This window comes from Hyaena hyaena, unplaced genomic scaffold (assembly GCF_003009895.1).
Source record: "Hyaena hyaena isolate Hyena2069 unplaced genomic scaffold, ASM300989v1 scaffold_13, whole genome shotgun sequence".
NCBI lineage: Eukaryota > Metazoa > Chordata > Mammalia > Carnivora > Hyaenidae > Hyaena > Hyaena hyaena.
In genome coordinates, this window is record NW_024080645.1 from 3263656 (window position 1) to 3290986 (window position 27331).

At 53.4% G+C, this 27331-nt stretch overlaps 1 protein-coding gene across 1 annotated transcript in view; it reads left to right on the plus strand.

The window, feature by feature from the left end:
* The first annotated feature begins 719 nt into the window (after positions 1-719).
* The window catches only part of ALPK3 (alpha kinase 3), a 49974-nt gene continuing 23362 nt past the window's right edge, over positions 720-27331 (plus strand). The window contains exons 1-5 of the mRNA XM_039257426.1: positions 720-877; positions 6096-6134; positions 9511-9632; positions 19805-19922; positions 20487-21699. Of these exons, the coding sequence (XP_039113357.1) occupies positions 735-877; positions 6096-6134; positions 9511-9632; positions 19805-19922; positions 20487-21699 (1635 nt within the window). The 5' untranslated portion in view covers positions 720-734. The remainder of the gene's footprint in view (positions 878-6095; positions 6135-9510; positions 9633-19804; positions 19923-20486; positions 21700-27331) is intronic.

Here is a 27331-nt window from a genome sequence, read left to right on the forward strand (position 1 = left end):
AGCCGCTGCCCGGGTTGGATTGTGTCCTGGGCGTCAGCCGTTCCCCACAGGTGCTGGGAAATCGAGGCTGCGTGGAGAAGGGGCCCCGTTCTTCTCCGAGCGCGTTTGGAGCCCTTCATCCGCGCTAGATAAGGGACGGGAACAGGAGACGCACCCAGGGGGCTCCGGCCTCCTGGGGTCACTCCTCCGAGCTGGGTGGGTCTAAGGGGCGGGCTAACAGCAGTCAGGGGCCCCCCAGGCCTCGGGCCGGGCCGCTCCCCCAGCTCCCTGGTGCGTCCGCACCTTCCACCGCGCGAAGGCCGCGGGGCCGGCGCTTGCACCCCGCGAGGGGGCGGCGGGAGCGGGGAAGGAAGGCTGGCGGGAAGCGCCCCCGCCCCCCCCCGGGGGGCCTGGGATTTGGGGTACAGCGGGGGGCCTCCCGGGCCGGGCGGACGCCAGGGCGGCTCGGGGCGCAGTGAGCGGCGCTCCACGCGCGCAGGTCCGGGGTCCGGGGTCCGGGGTCCGGGCGGGGGGCGGACGGGCGGAGAGGGGTGGCGCCCCCGGGCGAGGCCCGGCGCCCCCCGGCGCCTCGGAGGCCGCGCTCGCCCGCCCGGGGCCGGGGGAGGGACAGCAGCAGGTGACGACGACGGCCGGGCCGCGGGGCTATAAATAGGGGCGCGCGTCAGCCGCGGGCGGGAGCGGAGGCCAGCGGGGCAGGGGCCAGGCGAGCGGGGCGCGGCGGGGCCGGCGGCAGGATGGGGTCGCGCAGGGACCCCGGCCGCGGCTGGGGCTCGGGCGGGCGCTCCGGGGCGGGCGGCGACGGCGACGACGACGGGCCGGTGTGGATCCCCAGCCCGGCCAGCCGCAGCTACCTGCTCAGCGTGAGGCCCGAGACCAGGTGAGCTGCGCCCGGGGGTGGGGGTGGGGGGGTGGCGGAGGCCGTGGCGCGACCCTCGAGGGCGCCCGGGCCTGGGCGGGAGGCTCCTCCTGTCCTGACCCCTCAGGGCCCGCGGGCCTCGGGCAGAGAGAGGAGCAGGGCCCACTGGTGGCGGTGGGGTGGCGGGAGAGGTCTCGCGGGACCCCAAAGGCCTCCCTTATCCCCCCTCCCTCCCTACCGGCCCCATCGGCACCCTCACCCCATAGCGGCTCCTCCCTGGCCTTGGATTCCACAGTGAGAGATAAGGGGATAAGGGACCGAGTGGCTGAAATTCCTCCCTGGCTAGAAGGGAGGGGAGAGCATTCACGGGGTGGGGGGCTCGGAGAGATAGGGGACCCTCGGGAGGGGCGGGGCACCGCTGGAGCAGTGGGGGTGGTAGGGAGTGTTCTCCAGGAAAAAAATTTAGGTTCTTCTTTCTGGGCAAATAGGTTCTTCCTCTGGGCCGGGAGCTGTGGTCACCACGGGATCTGGTGGGGCTGGTGAGGTGAAGGGGGGCGAGGGATGAGGTGGGGTGAGGTTGGCCTGTCTGAGGAGTCAGAGCTTGGGGTTCTGAGGGAGTCAGTTGCCCTGCCCAGATTGGGGGAGCGGGATGCCACGGGAGGGGAGCCCTCTGCTCCTCTGTCAAGAGTTAGAGGTGTGGCTGCTCTCTTTGTCCTCGGAGCTAGACTACAGACACAAAGACACGCAGAGAGTGGATAGGGAGGCAGGCGAGCACTAGGAGGCACACAGACACCCCGGGACACGTGTCCCGCCAAGGAGACGGACATTTCCTGCCCCCTCTGGGCAGCTCAGTCTCCCTCCAACTCTGGAGCCTGTTTTCCAGAGGGAACCATGATGTTTGGCCGTCGGGACAGTGGCTGTGTCGCAGCCGCGGAACTTGTGGCTTGTTGTGGGTTATGCAGAAAGCAGCCGCTCCTCTGAGAAGCTGTCTGGGGATCTCTTGTCCTCCGTTCCTAAAACGGCACAAAAACAGGCATCAAGGACATTCAGGAAAAGTCCCAGGCACTTCCTCGTGAATTGGCTGAGTTCTCTTGACCTTGGAGCTGGAAAAGTTCAAATGTAACCGGAACCGGTTTCTGCATAAAACTCGTCAAATGGTGTCACATGTCTGGGGCAGGGCTGAGAGCTGGCGTTGGTGACTGAGTCAGACTGGACAAGGCCCCTGGCTGCCAGGAAAGAATGCCCCTTCCTCCTAACCCCTGGCTCTGCGGAAAAGCCGGGATGAACCTGGGCCGTTTACTCCAGTCTGGGGGGGAAGCCGACTTCCTTGTAGGAGCGTCACACTTGTCTCCCACTTGTCACAGTGACTTGCCTGGGCTTTGGCTCCTGCATCTGGCCTTTGTCAATATCGCAGAACAAACAGAAGAGACACAGCGAAGCCGGGGTGGCTTGAAAACCAGGCAGAATGGGGAAGGCAGTGGACTTGGACTCTTGGAGAAAAAGCCATCTTGATGGGAGACACATTTTAATTGCCTCAGTGATGAGCACAAAGCAGTGGGCCAGCCTGAGAACTGCAGATGGGATGGGGGTGGCTGGTTAAAGCCCCTCTGGACCTAAATGAGAATGCTCTTAAAAGAATTCTCTTCGCACCAAGCCCTTGTAGGAGGCAGGGCTGGGGCAGTGTGAGAGAAGGTTTTCTCGTCCAGGCCTGTGGGCTCTGTTGGGCCCCCGCCAGCAGGCTACAGACCCCCACAGGTCCTCAGGGACAAGGAGGGCCAGATTGATCTCACCTCTGGAAAAGTCTCTGGCCAAAGAGGGGAGAATGTGGATGTGAATGGGGCTCTGTTGCGGGGGGGGGGGGGGGGGTGTAGTTCCCACTTCTCTAGCAAGGCCTGCCTCTTTTTTTTTTTATATTTCTTTTTTTTTTTTTAATATTTTTATTTATTTCTAGGCGAGAGAGAGAGACAGCGTGAGCAGGGGAGGGTCAGAGAGAGAGGGAGTCACAGACTCTGAAACAGGCTCCAGGCTCTGAGCTGGCAGTCAGCACAGAGCCCGACACGGGGCCCGAACCCACGAACCGTGAGATCATGACCTAAGCGAAAGTCGGACGCTTAACCGACTAAGCCACCCAGGCGCCCCAAGCAAGGCCTGCCTCTTGCGTTCGAGCGGGCAGCCATACAGTCTTCTGTCCCTCAGAACAGCCTGACTGCCTGTGGGGATGGGAAGAAGGCCCGGGAAATGAAGGAGGAAGAGGGTCCCTTGAGGACTTGGCCAGCTGTCCTTGGCTCCAGCCCAGATGAGCCCTGACTATCCCAGAGTCCTGGCTGAGAGGCAAGTTCTGGTCCACTCACTCTTGCCTCCACCGTTTTCTGGGTCTCCCTCTATGCATGGAGCTCACGAGGCGTCATTCTCATGGGCCCTTGTGAGGATGGGCTGCCCCTGGGGACTGATGGACAGCTGGGCTGGGAGCTGGGCCACCAGGGGCTTTGGCCCAGGTCTAGAGCATAGCTCCCTGTGCATACCTGCCCTCCCCTGACCCCACGCCCTGAAGCGGTTTCCAGTTCGTAGTCAGCTCAAGGATATTTGCAATGGCCGCTAGGGTCAGAGGTCCAGCATGTGGACAGTCCTCCAGCCCCCAGGGCCTCATCCCTGTAGACGGGGCATGGGTAGCCTAGAGCAGGTGAGGGAGCTATAGTCTGGTGGGTTTAGTTATGACTAACTACCTTCTGAGGGACACTCAGAAGCTTTAGAAGTCTCTGTACCCCCATTTCTTGGAGACTCTGGCTCAAGGGGGCTCAGAGGACCAGCGGAAGCTATGGTGTTTGCTAGAGACAGCTCCGGAACACCTCTTCTGTCCTGCTGAGGTCCAGCAGGGCGTCTAAAGGCGTTCAGGGAAACTGAGGCATCAGGCTGGGACTTTCCAAGGGCCTTTCCATCGCAGAGTATGTGAAAGCCAAGAAGAACGAGAGGCCCCAGATTCCACAGTCAGTTCTCGTTCCCTCCAAGCTCGCTTTTCCTTCTTTACCAAGAGGCCTTTCCTTCCTGGGCCCTAAATTACCATCCTGTGAGATGAAGGTGGCGTTAAGAACTCTTCCAGGCCTTTCCGCACCAGCGTTTGGTGCCCCTGATTCGGACCTCCTCACAGGCAGTAAAGGGAGGCTTTCCTGCCCAGGTGGGGCCCTAGGCCACGCTCTGGCCCAGTCAGCAGGGCACGGGCAGCCTGCCACCTTCTGAAGACGCGCTGCCTTCGTGGCACAGGATTCCTCCTGCCTGACCTGGCTGACGGTGTAGGGGTGAGGCCCGGGGAACGGAGGACAGGGAGCAGAGCAGCACCAGTGGTCCTAGAGAGAGCCAGGGAGGGGGTCCCCATAGTGGCTCAGTCCCTTATCTCCTTGCAGGTGGCATCTGTCCTTCTCCTTGGAGTTAGAGAGCTGATTCTCTCCCTCTCCTTCCCAGGGAAGAAATCCAGACCCAACAGAGGACAAATGTCTCAATTACGAGGAGAAAGGCAAAGGAAGTTCATTGTCAGGAAAGGATGGACTTGGCCAGTGTCTTGGAACCATGAGAGGTTCTGCCCACGCAGCCTCCAGAGGATTTTTAAAGCTCTGAGCAGAGGCAGCTGCATTCTCGCTCTTTCCATCTTTTCTGGAGCAGCAGCTTCCTCTGGGGGGCAGCACCCTTTCTGTTTGAGAGATGCACTTGCCTTCCCTATCTCTACCATCTCTCTCTCTGTCTCTCTTTCCCTTCCGTAAAACAGCTGTTGAATGCCTGCTGTCCGCTGAGCACTGTGCGGGGAGCATGGTCTGAAGGCTGGGGGCGGGGGGGGGGAGTGCAAAAGCAAGGAGGGAGGGCTTTCCAAGCAAGGAGGACAGAAGGATGGGGTCAGAGGCCAGGGGTGGACATGTCCATGGCAGTTAGGGACAGGGCTGGTTCCAGTGGAACGTGACATTGGGAAGTAGAGAACCATGGTCATAGGGGGTGTGTGAGCAGGTCAGAGAAGGCCTTACGTGCCCAATTAAGGAGTTGAGACTCAGTGTAATACACAATGAGGGGGATCATTGCATTTTTTCAGGGAAGTGATGTGAGATGAGGGGAGAAGGAGAAGGGAGCTGAGGTGATGATCAGACATGGAGCCATGAGGGTCTAGACCAGAACGCAGCAGCAGGGATAGAGAGAAAGGAAGAAAACACGGCCAAGAATTGTTGACCGGCGGGCCTTGGGGCCTGGAGGAGAGGCAGGGGTCCAAAATGGCAGATTTACAGTTTGGAGTTTGGGGGTTGCCAGAGGTGGCCACAAACCCGGGAACCCAAGAGAGGAAGCCGTGTTTTGGGGTGGAGGCTGAGGTTGGGCTTTCGGTTATGAAGGGACGGGCCATCCATCAGTGGACGGGGTCTGTGGCTGGAAACGCAGACACAAAGGCCGCAGAGCAGGCCAGGCTGCTGGTAAGGAAGGGAGAGCAATCCTCACAGGGGCAGCAGAGGTGGGTGAGTGTGGAGGGGGCGGTCCCCCCTGGACGTGTCTGTGTTAGGAGAGGTGGAGGGAGAGGCGAGTGGGGTGATCTCCCTGGGTGGGTCCGCAGCCCCCAGCTAGTGTCCACGTTCAGCCGCCCCGGGGCCAGAGGGGTGATCAGGGCCCGTAGACATAATGGACCCTTGTGTTGGCCTGCCCGAGCCGGGTGTCTCCGGGCTCCTGCTGAATTACGTGCCTTGTTTCCACTTCTTCTCTCTTCCAGCTGGTTTGCCTTGTGTGGCCCCTTTAACCATACCTTAACCTATTAATGGGTGTCCTCCAAGCCACCTGCCTCCTTCCCAACCTGTTAGCAAATTTCTAGGAATGAGGGCTCTTCTCCCCCCAAAAGCCAAAGGTCGAAGCGGGAGCTGCCCCCAGGCTGGTGTGCTGCGGGGTGGGGACGCTGTGAGCCCCTCTCTTGGGGGCGGTGACCCAAGTGGCCTGGGACACATTTTTCTCTCAAAGCGCAGGCCCACGGGGGCTTCCTTTCTGCCTAACCATTTCCCTGGACTTCGCTGCATTTAACGAGCTCTCCGTTTCAGATACATTGGCGCCTGGTGGTGAGGCCACTTGCTAACTGGAGCAGGCCAACTAAGACAGCTGGTCCCTTTTAATAGAAAGGCCTCTGGGCCCCAGATGGTGGCCAATTAATACTCTGCAAACTGTTGTTGGTTTTGCCTCCTCTCCTTGCTTTCCTGGCCTAATGATTCCATTTGCTGTTTTCGCTTAGCTTATCAAGCAGCCGGTTGTCTCACCCCAGCTCTGGAAGGTAAACGCACCTTGCATTACATTTCTCTGACTGCTTTTTTCTCTCGGGGCTGGGCACTGAAGGGCCTCCGGGTGACTGCTTGCGCACTAATGGGGCTGCATGGGGTGACGGGAGGGCCGGAGGGCGGGAATGGGGGAGGGCGGGAAGGGGCGAGGGCACTCACGTGAGCATATGTCTCACAGGAGCCAGAGTTGACGCCTGCATGGACCACCGAAAGGCTCCCGGGGACCCAGAAATAAACAAGGCTTCCCCAAATGCCTGTGACTGTGTCTCTGTGCTCCCCGGCAGAGGAGCCATGGGGCCAGAACACGTGACCCACTGCCCAATCCTAGGTGTCTGTGGTGTTCGTAATCCCTTGTCTAGATTTGACACCTTATTGTCTCTTTTCTGACCATGGCTAATGCCTTCAACGTTTCCCTCTCATTCTCTTCTCCTTCTCCCACCTCTTCCTCCAATTTCCCTCCTCTTTGGCTCCATTCCTGCGAGACTATGAACCCTCTGAGGTCAAGGAATACCGTGTTCGCATATTCCTGCCTTCGCATGCTCTCTGAATCTGCTCCAGAGCCAGGCAGGACCTGGGCAGGCTCACAGTCTGGGTTTACCCATTGGATGCCTGATCTCTTGCCTCCCGAGCTGGGCACAGCTTTGTCCCGCGGGCTGCACTGACTTCTATCATAAAAGTCAGAACATTTCCTGGATATTCCCACCACTTGGGCCTCATCCCAGACTCCGATAGACCTGGGGAGAGTTGCCTATGGTTTCTTTACACAAAGAAAGATTCGGAGAAGCCAACTTGGTCTCTGAATAGCTGATCATGTCTACAGACACGATTCGCGCCTACCCTGTACATTTCCTTCGACATAGGAGATCACCGAGGACCTTTGTTCTGGGTTGGTGGATGGTCTGGAGGGGTGGGGGAGAGGGTATCACAACCAATTCAGAGGTGAGTGGTGGATGCTCAGAGAGAAGGGATCTGGGAAGTTTATTTAAGGCAAGGTAAAGAACTAAGTCTAAGGGCACAGTTAGGTTCCTTTGCACATTGTCAAAGCCAACGATCTTGGTATTCTTCAGAGACTCGTGATGAGACTGTGCTCTCCTTATGAAGTCACAGAGTTGGAAAGGCTTGGAGGTGTCAGGGAGGGACCAGACTGTTTCCAGATGTGTAGACTTCTGGCTTTCCAGGAGACTGGAAATAGCTCTGCACAGAGTCCGTCCAAGTGGTCTGGAGGACAGGGACAGAAAGCGGGTGGACTGTGACCACGTATGCAGCGACTTTCCCTGTCTCCCCTAATGCACCCCAGTCCCCCCCGCCCAGAGGGTGTTCATCTAGTCATGCCTTTTAGCGGTTATGTATGATTTTCCAATGTAAGTGTTTTCTAGAATATAGCCTAGAACCTAGTGGCTTTGGGACGATGAGTGTTCTTGCCCACTCAAGAAAAGTAGTGAAATCAAATCTCTACCTGTTACTGAATATCTAGCGGGAACACTCGTCTCTGCAAATTTCCTTGAGGCATATTTTCCTCATCTTCTCTTTCCAGTAGCTTATTTCCTTAGACTTGCCCAAGTAGCTTGGTCCTTAAGAGCCTAAGCTGAGCATGAGATCCGGGCTCACGCTCCTTAGTAAGATAGGATTTGAGCTATGTGGGGAGGGCATAATTAGGGATGTTCTAAATTAGCTGCAAAAGCAGGGAAGTCCGATTCCTTTTGGCACAGCAGTTTCCTCTGGAAACGGTTGGTTGGGATTCGGTATTCCCCAGGCAGAAATACGCAGTTAGTGTGAGAGCAGCAAGAAATGCTTTCAGATGCTATATCTCCTGAGTGTCAGGGAGTTGGAGGACCCTCTGCTTCTGAGTGGGGTGAAGGCAAAGGCAGAGAGCGACAGAGGGAGTTCTAGATGAGAGCGACACACGGGGTGTCAGGGAACCCTGACTGCAAGTGTTCAAGAGTTCAGGTGTGTGAGAGCTTAGGGTCCCCTTTCTGGGCCGTCTTGGTGGGGGAGGGCTCCTGTCAGCTCCCCAGGGGGCCAGGCATCTGCATTCCCATGTTGGTCCAGAAGTCTTACCTGATTCTAGACGCTCTTCCGGGCTATCACCTTTCTCCCCAAACTCAAGTCCAGAATGTCACCCACAGAAATGATGAGTTGAATGTGGAAGCCCTCTCCACAAAACTCTTCGTTGTGTTCCCACGCACCCTCCCCTGCCCCTGGCGGAGAGGGGGAGAGGTTGGGAGCAGACGCACATTGCCTGGGTGGCCACCCCTCCTCCGAGGCACAGAGAAAGGCAGCTTTGAATGTTCTGTCTGTCTGTCTCCAGTTGCCCCTGCTTCTCTTCACTTCTCCCTTCACGGTCCCCATGGCTGCTCACCACAGGGTGTGTGAGTGGGGAGGGGGTGGGGGAGGGCTGGGCACGGCTTGTGCGTCACACAACCTGGCTGTGTGGTTACGCTTCACGCCTAGGGACGCATTGTGTCTCTGCTGGCCCGTGAAAGGGTTTGGCATGGTGGTTTGCTTCCTGTGCCCAGGAAGGAGAGGACCGTACATGCTTAGCCGTGTCGGTGAGTCTGTGCTAGGCTCAGCCAGCCCGCAGATGCCCTTGAATTCTGGGAGGCGGACTGTCCCTATGGAACTAAAAGTCGTGGCTTTTGCAGGAACAGACCTGTTTGTGGTTTGGCAGTCGTGCTGGTCAGTCTTGGAGCTGGCCGCCATGTATTCACCTGAGCATGTGGTATCCGGGGATGATCCAAGAGCAGACTCTCTTTCCTGAGACCCCTCTGAATTAGAGTCTACCTTTGGGTCTAGACCCCTGGCGTTGGCTGGCTTATTCTTTCTCTACTGTGGTCTTTGCTCATAAGTTCAGGGCCTTTTCTTCTGAGCCCAAACTTTAGGAGAGGCCCCTGAGCTGTGTGTCCCTGAGGGTTGACTGGCTTTTTCCTCTTTAGCATGAATGGAAGCTCTGCTGTGCTGGGGTCCCCTTCTCTGAGGCTGGACCTATCCATATATGTGTCTCCCCCATGCACGAGCTTTCCTGGAGATAGGTGATCGAGGGTGAAGCAAGGCCTTCCGATAGGGATGAGAAGGGGACAGCAGCACTGGTGGTCTGGCTTGCTTAGGAGCCTGGCCATGGTCAGAAGCCTGCCTGTTGGAATGGGTCTGTATCAGGATGCCATTCAGCCCCTTGCTCCCACCCCTGGCCCCAACCTGGCCAAGAGATCTGGCTCCCTTGAAGAAAGATTGGCTCAGGTACCGGAGCCATGGCCACAGGCTGGTGGATGGACATGGTAAGATTTAAGCTGCTTTGGACAACATGGGTCCCAGCTGGACACTACCAGAGATACTGGCGGGGGAAAGCCGCTCTGAATAGTTCTTTGCCTCTCCTAGGAGCACCTTCTGCTCCATCATTGCTCAGCTAACCGAGGAGACCCAGCCGCTATTCGAGACCACGCTCAAGTCCCGGGCTGTGTCCGAGGACAGCGACGTCAGGTTCACCTGCATCGTCACAGGTAATGAGACCGTCTGGACGAGCCACACCAGGGTCATGGCACACGGGAGGGTCCAAGGGGGCTGTGGGGACAGGCATGGAGGGGGTTGGCTGTGTGGGCAGGGGTCCCTTTCTCCTCCCATTCACACCATACACACCCTGCTCTTTTTCAAAAGCCTACCTTCAGTATGGGTTCGTTACCCTCAGACATGGGACTCATGAATCTTAGCTCCAAGGAAAGAAGCTGTCCAACTGAAAGAGGTTTATTTTTAAAAAATGTTTACTTACTTTTGAGAGAGAGAGAGAGACAGAGACAGAGAGAGACAGAGAAAGACAGAGAGAGGCGGGGTGTGAGCAAAGGAGCCTGATGTGGAGCTCAAACTCAAGAACCACAAGATCATGACCTGAGCCAGTCAGATGCTTGACCAACTGAGCCACCTAGGTGCCCTGAGGTGGTTTTTTTTTTTAATATTTTTATTTATTTCTAGGAGAGAGAGAGAGAGACAGCATGAGCAGGGGAGGGTCAGAGAGAGAGGGAGTCACAGACTGAAACAGGCTCCAGGCTCTGAGCTGGCAGTCAGCACAGATCCTGACGCGGGGCTCGAACCCACGAACCGCGAGATCATGACCTAAGCGAAAGTCAGACGCTTAACCAACTAAGCCACCCAGGCGCCCCCCTGAGGTGTTTTTTTTAAATGTTTACTTATTTATTTAAAGAGAGAGTGAGAGCAGGGGAGGGGCAGAGAGAGAAAGAGAGAGAGAGAGAGAGAGAGAGAATCCCAAGCAGGCTCCATGCTGCCAGCAAAGAGCCTGATGTGGGGCTCGATACCACAAACCATGAGATCATGACCTGAGCCATAATCAAGAGTTGGACACTCAACCGACTGAGCCCCCAGACACCCCAAAAGAGGTTTTCGAGGCCATCTCTCCAAAGACCCCCATTTTACAGCTGAGTGCTTTGAGGCTTGTGAATCTCAAGCCTGAGAGGCAGCAATGTATAGTGATTCTGCCTGCAGACCCTGGGGAGAGATGGCCTGGCTGGGAAGCCGGCTCTTCCCCTTTCCTCTTATGTGATACGGGAGAGGTTGCATAACCTTGCATGACCCCTCAGCGTCTCATCTGTGAAGTGGGGATGATCACAGCATGAATGTCCTAGGGTTATTGTGAGACTGAATGCATCAAGACCTGCAAAACATTTGGAATAGGACCTGGCGTACATTTAGTACCATGTAAGTGTTAGAGATTAAGACGGTGATTGTATGTATTTCCCTGAGCTCCAGTGGTGGGACTTGGCAGAAGGGAGTAGAGTGACACTCCTTGGAAGAGGAGGCTGGTGGGGTGAGAGGGCTGGAGAGCTGGCTCTGAGGCTTGCTCTCCTCCAGACCTCCCAGCGGGGTCCCCTGTTGCACCAGCCTGACCTGCTTGCGGGCCTGGAGGACTACGCCTCCCAACTGGGCAGCCATCGGCTAACGGGCCCAGGTCAAGGTTCCCTCCGGGAGCCCATCTTTTTCAGTAAATCGAGGGCATTGGTGGTTTCCAGCTGTGACCTGCCCTGATTCTGGGGGACCTGTGTGGGCCAGCCGGCTAAACAGCTTCTCTGGGATTGGGTTCTCCTGGGCAGTTCTCACCCTTACCCAGAACCCTCTGAGCTCCAGGCTGAGAACACCGTCTGTTCCAGGGGACACAGGGGTGTGCCTGTATTCCTTTGTACAGCATACCATTTTGCAACATTCATCTGTTTCCAATGTCATTGGATTCTTACAAAACCTGGTGAAGTAAGTGCTATTATTAGTCAAATTTACGGAGAAGGAAACCAAAATAGGCTAGATGACTTGCCAAAGTCCACCAAGCTCGAGGAGAGGAGGAGATACTATTGCTCTCTAAGGCACCCGATGCTGCTTGCTTACGACTGCTATGTGACCGTGGCGCTGACAGTTTTCTGAAAAACCTGGCTCATTCCCAAATCCTTGCTTTTACATATGCTATTTTCCCTATCTAGAAAGTCCTTAATCCTTCCTTTTAAAGGCAATTAATTTTAAGTTGATCAAATTAATACATGCACATAGTTTCAGTCTTCAAGTTATACGAAAAGGCACGTATCAAAATATAGGAGTTCAGCCCCTCCCCCCCCCATTTGTCTTTCCAGAAGCAACTATTTCCTCCTCTTAGCTGTTTCTTCTGGTGTTGACATTTCCACAGTGCTGAGTAGTGTGTGACCACAGCTAACTTTTGAGACTTCGGGTCTTCACGCTATCTGGTCTCCCTGTTATGGTAGATAGGGAATTGGCTCTCTTTATCTTCATTTTCTCTGTTTCTCCTCACTGATCTTCTCAACATGGTTATAGCATGGTTTTTGCTTAAATGAATGCTTACTGTTTACCCTATTTCTATACAATATCATTCATAACAACATTGTAGTATACTTTATTTCTTTTGTCGTTACTCAAGTTAATACTTTCTTTAATGTCTCATTTAATTTTTTTTTTTCTATGTATCATTACTTTTTCTTATCCCATCCAATAGCCTCTTACTACACTTTTCTGTAAGGTCAGCGCCATTTCTGTAAGGTCTTGTCGGCTGCTTTCCTTGGGGCCATCCCTCTTGGAGAACTCCATTCTTCTTTCTGAACTGACAGCCTGTTAGGTCCCGTGTATGGCTGTTACCCTGGGGTTTCCCTTGGCCTTTCTCCCGGGTTTGAGTCAGTTTCCTGGATCCTCCTTTTTTCTGGGTTTATGCTCTGGCGTTACTGACCTACATCCTCCAGTGGCTTTATCAGGTGAAAAAGCCGTTCTACCCGAGGTGGCCCGGCAGCAGGAGGCGTTGTGATGGCGAGCCCTCTACCTGCCTCTCATTCGAGCCATTCTGCTCCAGGGCGATTCAGTTGTTCTGGGCGTCTGACGCAGCTGGCATCTTGGGATCTCCCTTTACCTTCATCCTCTACATTCCCTTTACCTCTTTCCTGTAATGGATTTCCCATTTTCTATATCCCATGTTTTTCTCAGTTTACATTCTTGTTTTGGTAGCTTCCTAGGCAGAGTACGTGGGAAGTAAACGTTAGAAAACTTCTGTCTGAAAATGATGTTTTCTCTTTCTATTTTACTCTTAAAATTTTTTTTTTACATTTTCTTTTTGAGAGGCAGAGAGAGACAGAGTACGGAGGGGTGGGGGTAGGCAGAGAGAGAGGGAGACACAGAATCTGAAGCAGGCTTCAGGCTCTGAGCTGTCAGCACAGAGCCTGACGTGGGGCTCGACCTCACAGACCCTGAGATCTTCACCTGAGCCAAAGTCAGACGCTTAACTGACGGAGCCACCCATTTGCCCTTCTTTCTATTTTACTCTTGATGGAGAGTTTGGCTGGGTATAGAATTCTAAGTTGAAAATAATTGTCCTTCAGGATTTTGAAGACATTGCTGCATTGGCTTCTTGCTCCCAGTGTTAGTGTTCAGAGCAGGAAGACGGTTTGATTCCTCACTCTTTGCAGGAAACATTTTTTCCTCTCTGGAGGCTTGTAAGAATGTTCTGGTATTTCACAATGATGTATCTTGATATGGGTGTCTTTTCATCCTGGGGAGTGCTTGGACACTTTCAATCTGGTAACTCATGGCCTCTAGTTCTGGGAAATTTGAGAGGATTATGATGTTGGTTTCTACCTCCTGTTTTCTCTGTTCTTTCTTTCTGGAACTCTTGTTATGTAGATATCTGCTCCCCTAGACTCATTCTCTTATTTTCTTATCTTTTCTCCCCCCTTTTATTGATTTGTCTTTTTGCTCTACTTTCCAGGAGATTTACTCAGTGTTATCTTTCAACTTTTCCACTGTTTTTTTTAGTGTTTATTATTTTTAAATGTTTATTTTTGAGAGAGAGTGGGAGAGAGAGGGGGGGGAGACACAGAATCTGAAGCAGATTCTAGTCTCTGAGCTATCAGCACAGAGTCCAATGTGGGGCTTGAACTTATGAACCAGCAGATCATGACCTAAGCCAAAGTCTGATGCTCAACTGACTGAGCCACCCAGACACCTCTTCCACTGGGGTTTTAATCTCTAAGAGCTCCTTAAAAATTTTTTTACTGTGGTATCCCATTTTTTTTTCATGAATGTCATGTCTTCTCTTAGCTCTCTGAGACTAATAATGATAGTTTTCTAGAAGTTTTCTTCTCCCTGCATAGATTGGGTTTCTTCCAGTTCGCTTTAAAAAAAAAAACAATGTAATTGTTTTGGTCTTTCATCTTCTATGTCTAGGCTTTCCTCAGACACCTAGGGATCTTTGGCTGTCAGATAGTGGTTAAGAGTGGAGACTAAAAAGCTGGTAGTTCTGAGCAAGTAGGAGGGGCCTGAAAACTTGGGGCTTCATTGTAGGGTGATCTGGCAGCCTCTCTGGGAACTGACAAAGTTTCTTTAATTCCTTCATCATGGACTGGCTAGAGTCCCTAGTGAACACTCTTCCCATGTGTTGTCCCAGGGGCAAAGATTTTCCGGAAGCTATGCAGATTCAGATTAGAGGGTTGGGTGGGCTCTCACCAGAAAGCATTTATTTTATGCATAAAGTTATCACATTTTTATGTTTTCCATAGAGTAGTCATGCCCTCTGCTGTGTTGACTTACCCTCAGGGTTAAGTTTTACCTTTCCAGATACTCAGCCTCACCTTTGGCCATGAGTAGGGGGAGGAGCAGTTACTGTGGCATGGACGGAGTGAGGGGATCCAGAGATCTGATGGTTTTCATGCAACTTATAATCTCCCCTCCTTCCCCTTCCCCCCAAGAGGGTTGGCAGCACTTACGCCCCTCAGGGATTTTCTGATGTTCAAAGGGTAGCTCTTAGGCCCCCCACTGCTACCTAAGTGTCCAGCTGTCCTGGGTCTGCAGGGTCTATTTCTGTTTGTCCATCCGCTTTCTGACCTTCGATTTGTTGTTCCTCCTCTTGCTCATCTCACCTATTCTGCCCTTCCCTGTGGTCTCACATCTTTTAATACAAAATCTCCAAAGAGTACGTATAGTGGGTTTTGGGGAGAGAGAGAAACCAGCTGGTTTGCCCACTCTGCCTTTTTACCTAGAAGCCTATTCCTTTGCCTGGAAAATTCCTTCTCATCTTTCAAAGTCCAGCCCAAATGGCTTATTCTCTAGGACATCATCTCCAGCATGTCTATGGAGAGTCTTGCTATATCTGTTTCCCTGCTCATACGTCTCTCCCTCTAAGAAGACCATGAGACCTGAGAGACTAGAGCACAAAGCTAGCAAACGGGTCTCTCTGGAGCAAGGCCGGGTGCCTATTCCTTTGAGCCGCAGCTGCTGCGGAGGCCTTGGGCCACCAGGGAGGGCGAGGCGTCAGGGACGGCTCTCCCTACTGTCCCTCTTCCATTCTGCCCTTCGTAGCCATGGACTCTGAGAGCAAAGTGGAGAAGCCAGACAGGAATCTGACTTACAGAATCATGGGGCATTTTATTAAATACCTCCAATGTCATCACAAAGCTTTGCCCTGTTTAAAGCCCAACCCAAAGTAACAAACTTTTATCCCCTTAGTTGAGACAACATCCATGTCTCATGATGACCAGTCAGGGCCATGGTCCTCTTTCTGCCTGGGTGCACCTGTTGTGCTGGGGTCTACAGCACCCCCACTTGAGGCTGTGGATTTCCAGGCCTCTAGCTATCTCTCACATCCAAAACTTAGTCCCCTAAGGTAACTAACTTCCTCCTCCCCGCGGCTTGCCCCTCCCCCCCAAAAGAATCTCAGGTCACCCGAGTTTTATGTAGCAGATTAGGGAAGAGGTTGCTGTGATCGCCATAGTAAATAAGCCATTTCCAGTGAGCAAGGGGAAAATGTAGCCTGTATGGGGAAGAAAGGGGGAGGGGAAAGGGTGAAAAAATCAGAGAACAAAGGGAACAGTTAGCCCAGTCTCCCAACCTGAAAAGGTAGATGGTGGGTAGATCAATGGCTGAGACTGGCCTCCCCGTGGGAGTTGCGTGGTGATCCCCGCTTGTGTATGTGGAGGAGTGACCACACGTGCCCTGCTGGTAGCATCCCGTGAACCAGGTGGCGATGAGTCAGCCCCACCAGGGCCCTGCCAGGGGCAGGGGATGCTTCAGGTCGCTCAGAACCTATAAGAGGTGAGGGAGAGGGGTCCATGCCGGTTGTCCTGCTCACCAAGCTCTGAGGGAAGCCCTCGGGGTCCTGGAAGAGGAACGGACAGCCCTGAGGCTCTTCCCCCTCAGAGTGGGCGTATGGGGGGATCACACACCTTGACTAGGCCTTCTGGCTGCTGACCCCCCAGGGCCCCTCTGGCCAGAATGCTGCTGTACCTGAAGTTGCCCATCTTTGCCCGAGCTGTCAGCACAGAACCCGACATGGGGCTCAAACTCAAGAACTGTAAGATCATGACCCGAGTCAAAGTCGGATGCTTAACCAACTGAGCCACCCAGGCACCCAACTCTTTGTGGATTTTGTGCTGGTGTGTGTATGTATGTGTGTGTGTGTGTGTGTGTGTGTGCGCGCGCACACGGATATACATTGGGGCAGGAAGAGGAAGCAGCAGTGGCCACTGGACAGAGGGACTGAGCCTTAGACAGAACCAGGTTCCTGAAAATCACCTTTTCTTAGAGAAATGAGTCCAATGTAACAACTACTGGGGATAAACACTTACATGTTGGTCCCGGAATCCTCACTGGAAAGGGCACTGGTAGAAGGAAACAGAAAAGCCAGGTGCCTTGTCATATGCCAGCTTCATGACCCTGGCTAAGTCCCTTTGCTTCCCAGAGCCTCATCTTCCTTTTGTGGGAAACAGGGACTGAAACCCCTGACCTGCCTGTTTTACAGAAAATAGGGGTTTGAATTTGGTTCTTCTGCATATCAGGCTGGATGGTTTGGGGCAGAAGTCTTAATTTCACGGACCTTGATTTCCTCCTCTTTTATACCTGGGATTAAGAGCAGTCCATTCCTTGTGGGATCCGTGTGAGGATTCGATGAGATGATGCCTGAAAAATGTTCAGCTCAGAATCTGGCACAGAGCAAATCCTCAGTAAATGTTTGGCGGTTGTTTGCACGGGACCGTTAGGAGGGCCAGACGAAACTACGTTTGAAAGCTCTTTGGAAACTCCACATTGACATTCGTCATGATTTGTCTCTTCAGTTGGAGCTTCTCAAACCGGGGATGGTTGGGAAGAGGTTGCAATTCTCTGGGCTGGTGTCCCAGACTCAGATCCGCCGGCAGAGGTCTCAGGGGCTTCCCTGGCCAAAGCTGCACGCGCATGCATGCCTGCCCGTGGGCACACGCACACGGGCGTGCATGCGTGTGCCGCTCGGAGGGAAGGACCTTTCCTGCTTTTGTGTGTTTCAGAACACAGTTCGTATTGTCCGGGCGACAAGGAGAGGTTTTCCGTCCAAACCCATCGTTGCCACGGAGCCCTAAGCTGTCGGGTTGGCCGCCGTGTTGTGAAGAGGCACCCGGGGATGGCATGGGGGCTGAGGTCCCCGCCTTCGGGCTGGGACGCCCATTCAATATCTCCTTCCTTGCCCCAGCTTGACTGGACTCAGATGCCCTGGAGACTGAGGCCCTACTGGGCAGATCATAGGACAGGGAGGCTCTGAGCTGGGCCCTTGTCGGGATGAGATCATCGCACAGGATGGTGAGGACACCTGTGCTGGCCCCGGCCCCACGCGGTGATGTAACCAGGGCTTTAGCTCACAGTGGAAACATGGGGCTCGCTTTACAGTCAGGGCTGCCCGGAGTTTGTTCCTGGCCGACCCCGCTGCTGCCTCGCCTCCCTTGCTCCCTGTTCCTGTACATTCCCCAGCATGCCCTCTGCCCTCCACCCCCACACTGTACGGTTCCTACGTCAGGCATCCCTCCCCATCTGTCCCTTGCTTGTTTGCTTGCTCGTGTCCTCACTCACTCCTTTACTCACTCATCCAACAGGGTTTTATTAAGTAACTACTATGTGCCAGGCACGATCTTAGGTGGTGGTGATATAGCAGTAAAGATAGGATTTCTGCCCTCATGGGACATGTCCCTAGGAGAAGGGACAGGCACGGAAAGAGAAGGAGCACTCTGTGAGAGTGAGGAAAAGGTTTCAGGAAGTGGGGTCGATGTTGGCAGGTTGAGTAGACGAGGCTCAAGGATTGTGAGTTGGGGGCGTCTGGGGGGCTCAGTCGGTTCAGCGTAGGACTTAGGCTCAGGTCGCGATCTCACGGGTCATGGGTTTGAGCCCCGTGTTGGGCTCTGTGTTGACAGCTCAGAGCCTGGAGCTGCTTCGGATTCTGTGTCTCTCTCTCTTTGTCCCTCCCCCACTCGCACTGTCTCTCAAAAATAAATAAACATTAAAAAAAAAAAAGAATTGCCAATAGATTTGGCCAATGTGAGTCGTGAGCCACCTGGACAAGAACAACTCTGCTGCTGCGGAGAGCACAGAAGCCCGACTGGATGGGGAGGGAGTGGAGAGAGTACAGACAGCACTTCCGAAGCACTTTGTTGGGACACTCCTACAATATATTCACTGCCGGGAGTCACAGAACCATGAGAGACTCTTGAATGCCGAGAACAAACTGAGGGCTGATGGGAGTTGGGGGGGGGGGTGACGGGCATGGAGGAGGGTACTTGTGGGGATGAGCACTGGGTGTTATATGGAAACCAACTTGACAATAAACTATTTGTAAAAAAATAAATAAATAAATATAAATAAAATAAAATAAAAAAATAGAGGGGAACGGGTTCGATGACACGTGGGGAGCAAGAACGTTGTTGGAGAGGTGTCCTTGTTGAGGCAGGAGGAGATGGGATCTGGTGTGGTCGGCTCCGGGGAGGCGTGCGGGCCGTTTATCCGGAGACAGCAGGGGAGCCGGGGTAGGTGTCCCCAGCCGACCTTTTCTACTGTTCGGTGGGTTCCCTGAGAGCAGAGACCTTGGTGGTCAAGTTCTATATTTTTATACTCCTCTCTCGGCAATCAGCATGCACCTAATATATATACATTGGAGGGCATCTGTGCTAGGGCTCTTTGAATTCTAATAAATAGTGCAAATCATTTAAGAAATGATTCAGGCTTAAGAAATGAAGCAGGTGGGGTGCCTGGGTGGCTCTGTTGGTTAAGCGTCTGACTTCAGCTCAGGTCATGATCTGTTGGTTTGTGGGTTCAAGCCCCGTGTCGGGCTCTGTGCCGACAGCTTGGAGCCTGGAGTTTGTTTCAGATTCTGTGTCTCCCTCTCTCTCTCTCTGCCCCTCCCCCACACGTGCTCTGTCTCTCAAAACAAAACATTAAAAGAAAAAAGAAATGAAGCAGAGTTCATGGGAAGGCCAGACGGGCTTCTTGTGGGACTAACAAGGAGTGCAGCTGTGTCCAGGCAAGGAATGGACTCCGTATTTGGAAGCATGATGAAACTCTTGTCTTTCTCCGATCTCTTATTCTGTCCTGAATACCACCTTCATATCTCCATCTTGCTCTAGGCGAGTCTATGTGGAGAACAGGGCTGCCCTCTCCTTTGAAGTTATAGTTCCAGACCCAAGGGTAGATTGTCTCTAGGTCCTGATCCCTAAAACCTAGGTCAAATAACTGGAGTGGATTAACTGATTGGTGTCCACCACTGGACCCATCCGCCATGTGGGGACAGAGGCAGGGACGTGTGACTCTGACAGTTGGAAGCTCTCCTTGTGGGTAGGCCTGGAAGTCTCCCTGAGACAAGGGCTGGGAAGACACCTCAGTCAGCCTCACGGCAGTGGGAGTGGGTGGGGAGCTGGGGATGGATGGATGGGGATGGATGGCGTGTCCTTAAATAATACCAGCAGCTCAGCAATCTGGGCAGGAAGTAGGAGGGCTCTTGGTGTTGGGGTCCTGGAGGGGGCATCTCTGAGGACAGAGCTGTGACCACGGCTGAGGATGTAGAACAGGACACTGAAGGAAGGAGGCTTATTACTATCAGTCAAGGCTTTCTGGAAACTTCTTGCTTCCCTTCTTACCAAGAAGCCAGGATGCTTCTCCTCCGTATTTGCCTCCGGCTGCCCAAGGGGGCACAGTTTTCAGCCTGGACATGGCCTGGGTTCTACAAATGAGTTGAGCCACATGATAGCCCTTCTCTGCCGGCCGGTGGGGCCTGGCAGGGGGCCGCCCGGGTGCTTCGGGTGGCCTGGGGAAGGCGTGTCATCCCGTTCTCTCTCCTCCTGCGGCTTCGGAACTGGTCTCCTCCCTGCAGCCCAGTCTCCTGCTTCCTTCGTAGGGTACCCAGAGCCAGAGGTGACCTGGTACAAGGATGACGTGCAGCTGGACCGCTACTGTGGCTTGCCGAAATATGAGATCATGCATCAGGGCAACCGCCACACGCTGCAGCTCTACAGGTGAGGGAAAGCGGCCTCGCCGGCCGCCCGAGGGTCCTGCGGCCCCGTCGGAAGTGGGCTCGCCTGGCCGCACATGCGCAGGCGGGATCTGGGGGTGGGGGTGGGGGTGGGGGTGGGGTGGGGGGTGGGGTTCTGTTGCCGAGTTGAACCTGCTGCGGGGGAACCGTGTCTGGCAGCCGGCGCCTGGGATCTCCTCCGGCTGCGCGGGGAGCGTTTCCGACAGCCTGAGAGTGGAGCACACCCAGAGGAGGTCCTGACCCGTGGAAACATTTTCCATGAGGTCAGCTGCCAAAAATAGCTCCCGTGTCATCCCTCCTTCACAAGGGGGCCGTGTGGGTCACCTGCTCCTGAAGGGAGCTCTCCTGGGCCGCAAGGCCAATCCCCGCCCAGAACAGCATGACCCGGACCCGCCCCCTCCCTGTCGCCAGCCTCAGTTTCCCCATCTGTACTGCGGGGTATTGGATGACTGCGGCGGTGTGTGGCACCCGGGGCAGGACCCGTAGCGGGCAGGGCTGGCTGGGGGCGGGGGGCCGCGGGGTTGGCATCTCCCGCTCCTACGTTCAGGTGCCAGGAGGAGGATGCGGCCATCTACCAGGCGTCCGCCCGGAACACCAAGGGCATCGTGTCCTGCTCGGGGGTCCTGGAGGTCGGCACCATGACCGAGTACAAGATACACCAGCGCTGGTTCGCCAAGCTGAAGCGCAAGGCGGCGGCCAAGATGCGCGAGATCGAGCAGAGCTGGAAGCCCCGCAAGGACGCGGCCGCCGAACCCGATGCGCTGCGGAAGCTCAGCCCCGACCGCTTCCAGCGGAAGCGGCGGCTGAGCGGGGCCGAGCCGCCCGCCCCTCCCGGGCCCCCCGGGGCGGCCGAGGACGCCACCCCCGTGGCGTGGCAGGCGGAGGACCCCGAGCCCCCTGGGCACCCGGCTCTGGGCCTGATCAACAGCTTTGCCCCCGGGGAGGGGACCACCAACGGCGAGGCCACCCCCGAGAACGGGGAGGATGGGGGGCACGGCCTCTTGACCTACCTCTGTGAGGCCATGGAGCTGGCGCCCCAGAGAGCCCCCCAAAAGGAGTCTGCGGCCAAGAAGAAGAAGAAAGACGAGGAACCTAAGCAAGGTCCGCGGCAGCCAGAGTTCGAGAAGGCGGCCGGAAGCCACCGTTCTCCTGACGCGCGGGCCCCGAGGTCGGGCAAGCCTGACCCCTCGGGGACACCGGGGCCCGCGGACGTGGGGCCGGTTCAGGCCCGGCCCGGAGGCCGCGCGGCCCGGGGGCCCGGGTCCTCGGGAGCGGCTGGCGCCAGGAAGCCGGCGGCCGAGGTGGGCGCTCCGGGCCAGGCCCCGACGGCGCCCGTGGGCGCGGCCCGGGAAGGGTATTTCTCCCTGAAGGACGTGTATCTGGAGAGCACCCGGGCGGGGAGGCCTCCGGGGGACGACGGGCCCCAGACCTCAGGTGGCGGGGCACCCGGACAGCTGTCCTCGGAGAAGGCGCCCGGCGACGCTGGGGGTGAGGGGGGGCCCGCCGCCCCTGGCCAGCCCGCGACCTCAGCCCCGCAGCCAAACAGGCCTCTCTACAGGAGGCGGTTTGCCCCCGCGAAGCCCCGAGGGGAGCCTGCGGCCGGCGGCGGGCCGGAGCCCTCCCCGGGCCAGGCTCCAGAACCCTCAGGCAAGCCATCGGCTCAGGCCTCTGCCCAAGTGCCCACGCCCCCGGCCCGGCGGAGACACGGCCCCCGCGACGGCCCCCTGCAGGGGCGAGGAGGCCACAGGACTCCAGGAGAGGTAGGTGTGGGTGCTGGGTGCCCAGAGGCTGCTCTGGGAAGCTGACCTCATGGAAACTCTTGCTGCAGCAGCTCGGCAGCCAGTGAGCAGTGGGCTATTTATAGAAGGGGTGAGGTGGTGAGGGAGTGCCAGCCAGGAGCAGAGGCCACAGGCCTGGCCCTCGCCCCTGCCAACCTCCAGATGCCAGGCCTCGGGGCGACACAGCCCGACTGTGACCCTCTCCTGGGACAGCATGGGGACCCGTGCCCCAGAGGGAGGTAGAGAATGATGTTCTCTGGGGGAGGAAAGAGCCTGTGCAGAGTTTTCTGTGGGCTCTACTGAGGCAGCAGTGTTTTGTGGGGAGACTGAGGAATAGGGGGTGCTGGAGTGTGCGGTGGGTCTCTGCCTGGACGCCTATCAGAACATTTTTAAAAAGTATCCACGATTAGCGGGTTCGAGCCCTGCAAAGGGCTTTGTGCTGGCAGCTCAGAGCCTGCTTGGGATTCTCTCTCTCTCTCTCTCTCTCTCTCTCTCTGCTCCTTCTCTACTTGTGCTGCCTCTGTCTCTCTCAAAAATAAATAAATAAACTTTAAAAAAAAACGTTAAAAAGTATACATATCGGGGCACCTGGGTGGAACAGTCGGTTAAGCGTCTGATTTCAGCTCAGGTCATGATCTCATGTGAGTTCGAGTCCCGCGTTGAGCTCTGTGCTGACAGTGCAGAGCCTGCTTGGGAGTCTCTCCCTCTCTCTGCCCCTCTCCTGCTTGCTCTCTCTCAAAATAAGTGAATAACCTTTATATGTATATGTATATATATCAACTGTCTAGGAAATTCTGGTTTAATCTGGATTTTTATCTAAGAGTTTGGAGTCAGGTCTACCTATGTGTAAAGCTAACTGTGCTTAACATTTTTGTGATTTGGGTACGTGGTAAAATCAGAATAAAAATACCTGCTTCGCCAGGTATGATTTGGGTGCGTGGTAAAATCAGAATAAAAATACCTGCTTCGCCAGGCTCCTGAGGACCTCTCAGCACAGGGCCGGGTGCGTATTAAGAACTAAATAAATGGCAGGAGAGAGAAGCTAGTTACTACAGGGGATGTAGGCGCTGACTCTGTTATGTGGGAACAGGGGTGCCATCATTTTTGGGGGTCAGGAGCCAACAGAGAGAAGGTGATGTTTTGTGTGGAGGTAGGGATAGGGTATCCACTCTTTAAAGAGAGAGGCAGGTGGGCGACAGCATTAAGGGGTTTGGGGACAGGGGAGGGACAGGATTGAGAGGCACGACAGAGGAGACTGTCCCATTTGGTCAGTGCCATTTGGGGGGGCAGAGGGAAGGCGGTATTTCACAGGAGTTTCGGCAGGCGGTTTTATGGTGGACGGTGTTCCTTATGAGTGGCAGAAAGGAAGAGCGTTTCAAAAGTCAGGGCAGATGGCGGAAGGGACAAGCCACCTGCCCCCAGACCTCATGGAGGGCACAGGGATGGGGTGCTTCACGGACAACAGGGCGGGGGGCTGCCTCTCCCATGGAGGGAACTTCCATCGGGGAAGGAGGGAGAGACCAGTGTTTTGGTTTTGCTTTTTAGCTATTTATTTATTTTGAGAGAGAGAGAATGCACAGAAGGGGCAGAGAGAGAGAGGGAGAGAGAGAAGCTCAAGCAGGCTCCGCGCTGTCAGCACACAGCCTGACGCAGGCTCGACCCCACGAAGTGTGAGATCATGACCTGAGCTGAAATCGAGAGTCAGATGCCCAGCCGACTGAGCCACGCGGGCGCCCCAGGGAGAGATCAGTTTTAAGGGCGATTGGGGAACGGGTTTTCCTGCAGTGGTGCTGAGTCAGCCTGTGGGGACAGTAGTTCAGAGGGCTTGGGAGTGGGGCGAACCTCAAACCAGACTCTCGAGTCTGTTCATGACTCACCCCTCCCGCTTGGTCTCTGGAGATATTGGCAGCTGGTGTGGTGAGTTCCTAGTGGCCCCGACGGGGCCACTCTGTGTGCCTGACGGCCCACAGGCTGGACAGCAGAGACTTGCTGCAGGGATGGCCCTCATGGGCCCCTAGGGAGCTCATTCGGGAAGTGACCAGGCCCACAGCCAAGTCTGAGTGAAGGCGGCCTCCCCGCCCACAGTGGTGGGGCCGCCACAGCCAGGCCAGCTGCACCTCCTGGCAGGGCCTCCTGGCCTCTCAGGAGGGACAGGCACACCGGTCCCGCTGTTCCTCCAAACGCTTGTGTGGCTTTCATCCTTCTAGGCTTTAAAAAATTGTGAAATAGATCACACATGTGAGAAACACATTTAATGTCTTTGCTGCAGCTGCTGCTTTTTAGTGGCTGGATTTGATTGCTTTTTCATATTCTTTTTTTTAATGTTTATTTATTTTTGAGAGAGAGAGAGGGCACAGAGCATGAGTAGGGGAGGGAGAGCAGGAGAGGGAGACACAGAATCCGAAGCAGGCTCCAGGCTCTGAGCTGTCAGCACAGAGCCCGACGCGGGGCTCAAACCCACCAACCGTGAGATCATGACCTAAGCTGAAGTCGGACGCTTAACCCACTGAGACACCCAGGCACCCCGTGTTTTTTCATATTCTTATTCTACTAAGTCTTAAAAAAAATCTTATTTTTCTGATTATGAAAGAACTCCACGATCATGGTGAAAAATATGGGGGGAAGGAAACCCTATAAGTGCCATGGAGAAAGGAACAATTCACCTAGAATTCTACCACCCAGAAGCATCTTGCTGTTTCTCTGATTCAGTTTTGTATCATGTTTTCTTCACTTCTCCATATTTCATGAGCATCTTCTCATGGTTTCTAAAAACTATCTGGAAGACTTTAATGGTTGCATAAAGTGCCACAGTATGCATATTTTAACCATTTCTTTCATGGGGTATGGATTCCTTGCCTATTCTAAAGTTTGTTAAATGTTCGTCTACATTTTAAATATTTTTTTTTTGTTTTTTGAGTGTCTTCATTTGACTTTTAAATTAATCTGGAATTGATTGGAGTATATAATATAGCATCAGTTTCCAGCTCAATTTTTGGTTAGCAAGTAGGGTAATTTCCCCCCGTATCATTTATGGAATATTTAATTCTTAGCTATTAGTTTATGATCCTTTCTTTCTTTATGTACTAATTTTTATACACATTAAAGCCTATTTTAGTTCCTGTATATATACTTATCCTAATCCGTTAATCTGTTTGTTGATTCCTACAGCAGAATGACCTTGTTTGAATGATTGTAACTTTAATTTCTGGCAAAGCAATCCTCATAGACTTCTTTTAAAAATTTTCTTAGCTGTTCTCTCTTGTTTATTCCTCTAGGAAAACTATAGAATCATTGTTTGAAATTCTTTAAATTCCCACATACCAGTTTTTTAACCTTGTACCTCTATATTTACCATTTAAAAAAAAATCACATTTTAAAAAAGCAGTAAGCTGTTTTTAACAAGATCAGAAGCCTATTAAATCTTTTCATGGAAAACTGAAGTTCAATTTGCATTTGGAATGATCTTTAAGTAAAACTTGCTAGGTATATATTTTAATCAGCATTATTGAGATATATATATATATATACCATATGTAGTATATATATATATAGTATTTGTATACATACATAGTATATATATACACTATAATATGCACCTATTCCAAATGTACAATTTAATATACACAATTTAGACTTATGCAAGCATTACCACAATCCCATTTTCGAACATTTCCATCACCCTAAAAAGATCCCTGTTCCTTTTTGCAGCTTATCTGTGTTCCTAGCCCCAGACTCAGTCAAACACTAACATTCTTTCTGTCTCTGTATCATTGGTATTCTCATTGGGATAATTGTCAGTATAAGAATTAATCTGGAAAAATCCATATCTTAATATTTAGCTTTCTCATCTGACAGTGTGGCATTCATTTCCATTATTCAAGCCTTCTTTCACACCTCTTTTTAAGTTGTGATGCTGTCCTTCCTATGGGCTCAGCGTGTCTCTTGTCAGGGTCAGTACTTGAAGGATCTTGACTCTGGGCTGTGATGCCCCTGGTCTCCTTCTTTGTCTTGATTTCCCTTCCTGGAAATAAGACACATCTCTGGTACTTTAAGTGAGGCTTCCCTATTGGATATGGATGAGGAACAGATGCTGGGACTAAACCTCTTGGGTTGTTAAGAATGTCTAGACACCACCCTCCCCTGCCCTTGAGCCCAGTAATGCTCTGTAGACAGCTCTTTCCCCAGGCAGAAACAATCTCTCCTGAAGGTACTTAGTGATTGGGGACTGGCCTCCAATACCCTCAAAGGCTGCTTTTTAGTGCCCTAAGCTGAGATTTTCCCTAAGACTGGCTTAGATCTCCGGAGCTGAGGTACAGGAGTGTGGGGACATGGTGGAATGTCCCATCTGCCCAGATCCTTGGAGGGGACAGTGTAGACATGGGAGAGCTCTGCTGAATGCCTTGAGACCTCAGTGTCTCTTCGTGAGAAACCCTGTATGTCTTGGGGATGATCATACAGAGATTTGGAAACTCCCCTCCCATAATAAGGCATCTTTGGTGTTCAGAGAATACATGAATACAAGTATTTTCTGAGAGGGAGGCTTTAGGAGGGACATGGCTCTTGCCTCAATGAATTATCTAGTGAGTTGAGGGCATTAGACTTACACTAAGCCGCAAGTACAAAGAGGGTGTGGTGAATGGATACTGCAGTAGGTTTCCAGGTAAGGAGGGTGGGGTAGTCCAAGGTCACAGGGAAGGCATCTGGGAAGTGGCCAGACTGGCTGGCAGCATGTGTGGGGTTCATTACTGGAAATACCATAGTAGAAAAACATCAAATAGATTTTTTTTTTTATCTAGAAGAATGTCCATAATATCCCCAGGTTGAAAGAGATCAGATAGGTGGGAGAGAAGAAGGAAGACATTCTGGGAAGCACAGGGAGCATGAAGCACGGTAAGATGGTGACCCAGACCAGGAATGCAAAGCTGCGTGTCCTAGTCTTAATGCACAGGTGCTTTTAAAGTGTCTCAGCACTTTTTCTTCTCTTCTGTGTCTTATATTCTGCTTTGGTTTGTTTAGCATGAACTGTAACATCATCTAGGCTTGGGGGTGAGACAGAAAGGAGGGAAAGCTAATATTTATTGAATATCAGCTTCCAGTAGTGCTGGGTTGGATAGTTCAGACCCATGTCCCTACAGAGGACAGCAAGTAAAGAATGAAGTGAAGGGTTAGTGGCCCAGGATATGGGAGAAAATGGAAATCCAGAAAATGGTGAACCCGGTGTTTGGCATAGCTTTTATCCTGCAGCTGTTTGCTACTCCAGGAGAGGTGAATGAGAGACTCAGCAGTGTTTTAGACAGCCTCATGGGACTAGGGACACAAAGGTTGGCATCTGTGGTCTCAAGAGTGGAAGCCCTGGTCAACCCCCTGGTCTTTGGGTTGGGATCTTGAAGGAATAGTAAGCCAGAAGTAAATTACCCACCCAGGGATTGAGGCTTAACTCTAAGTTACTCAGATGACTAAGACGTATCTCAATCCCCGAAGTTAGGTTAAGGTCCCTCTAAGCACCTGGAAGAAGCAAAAATCATCTGGAGGATGAGAGTATCTCTTTAAGACTCAAATTATTTGTTTAAGTTTATTTATTTATTTTGAGAGAGAGCCAGCACAAGCGGGGGGG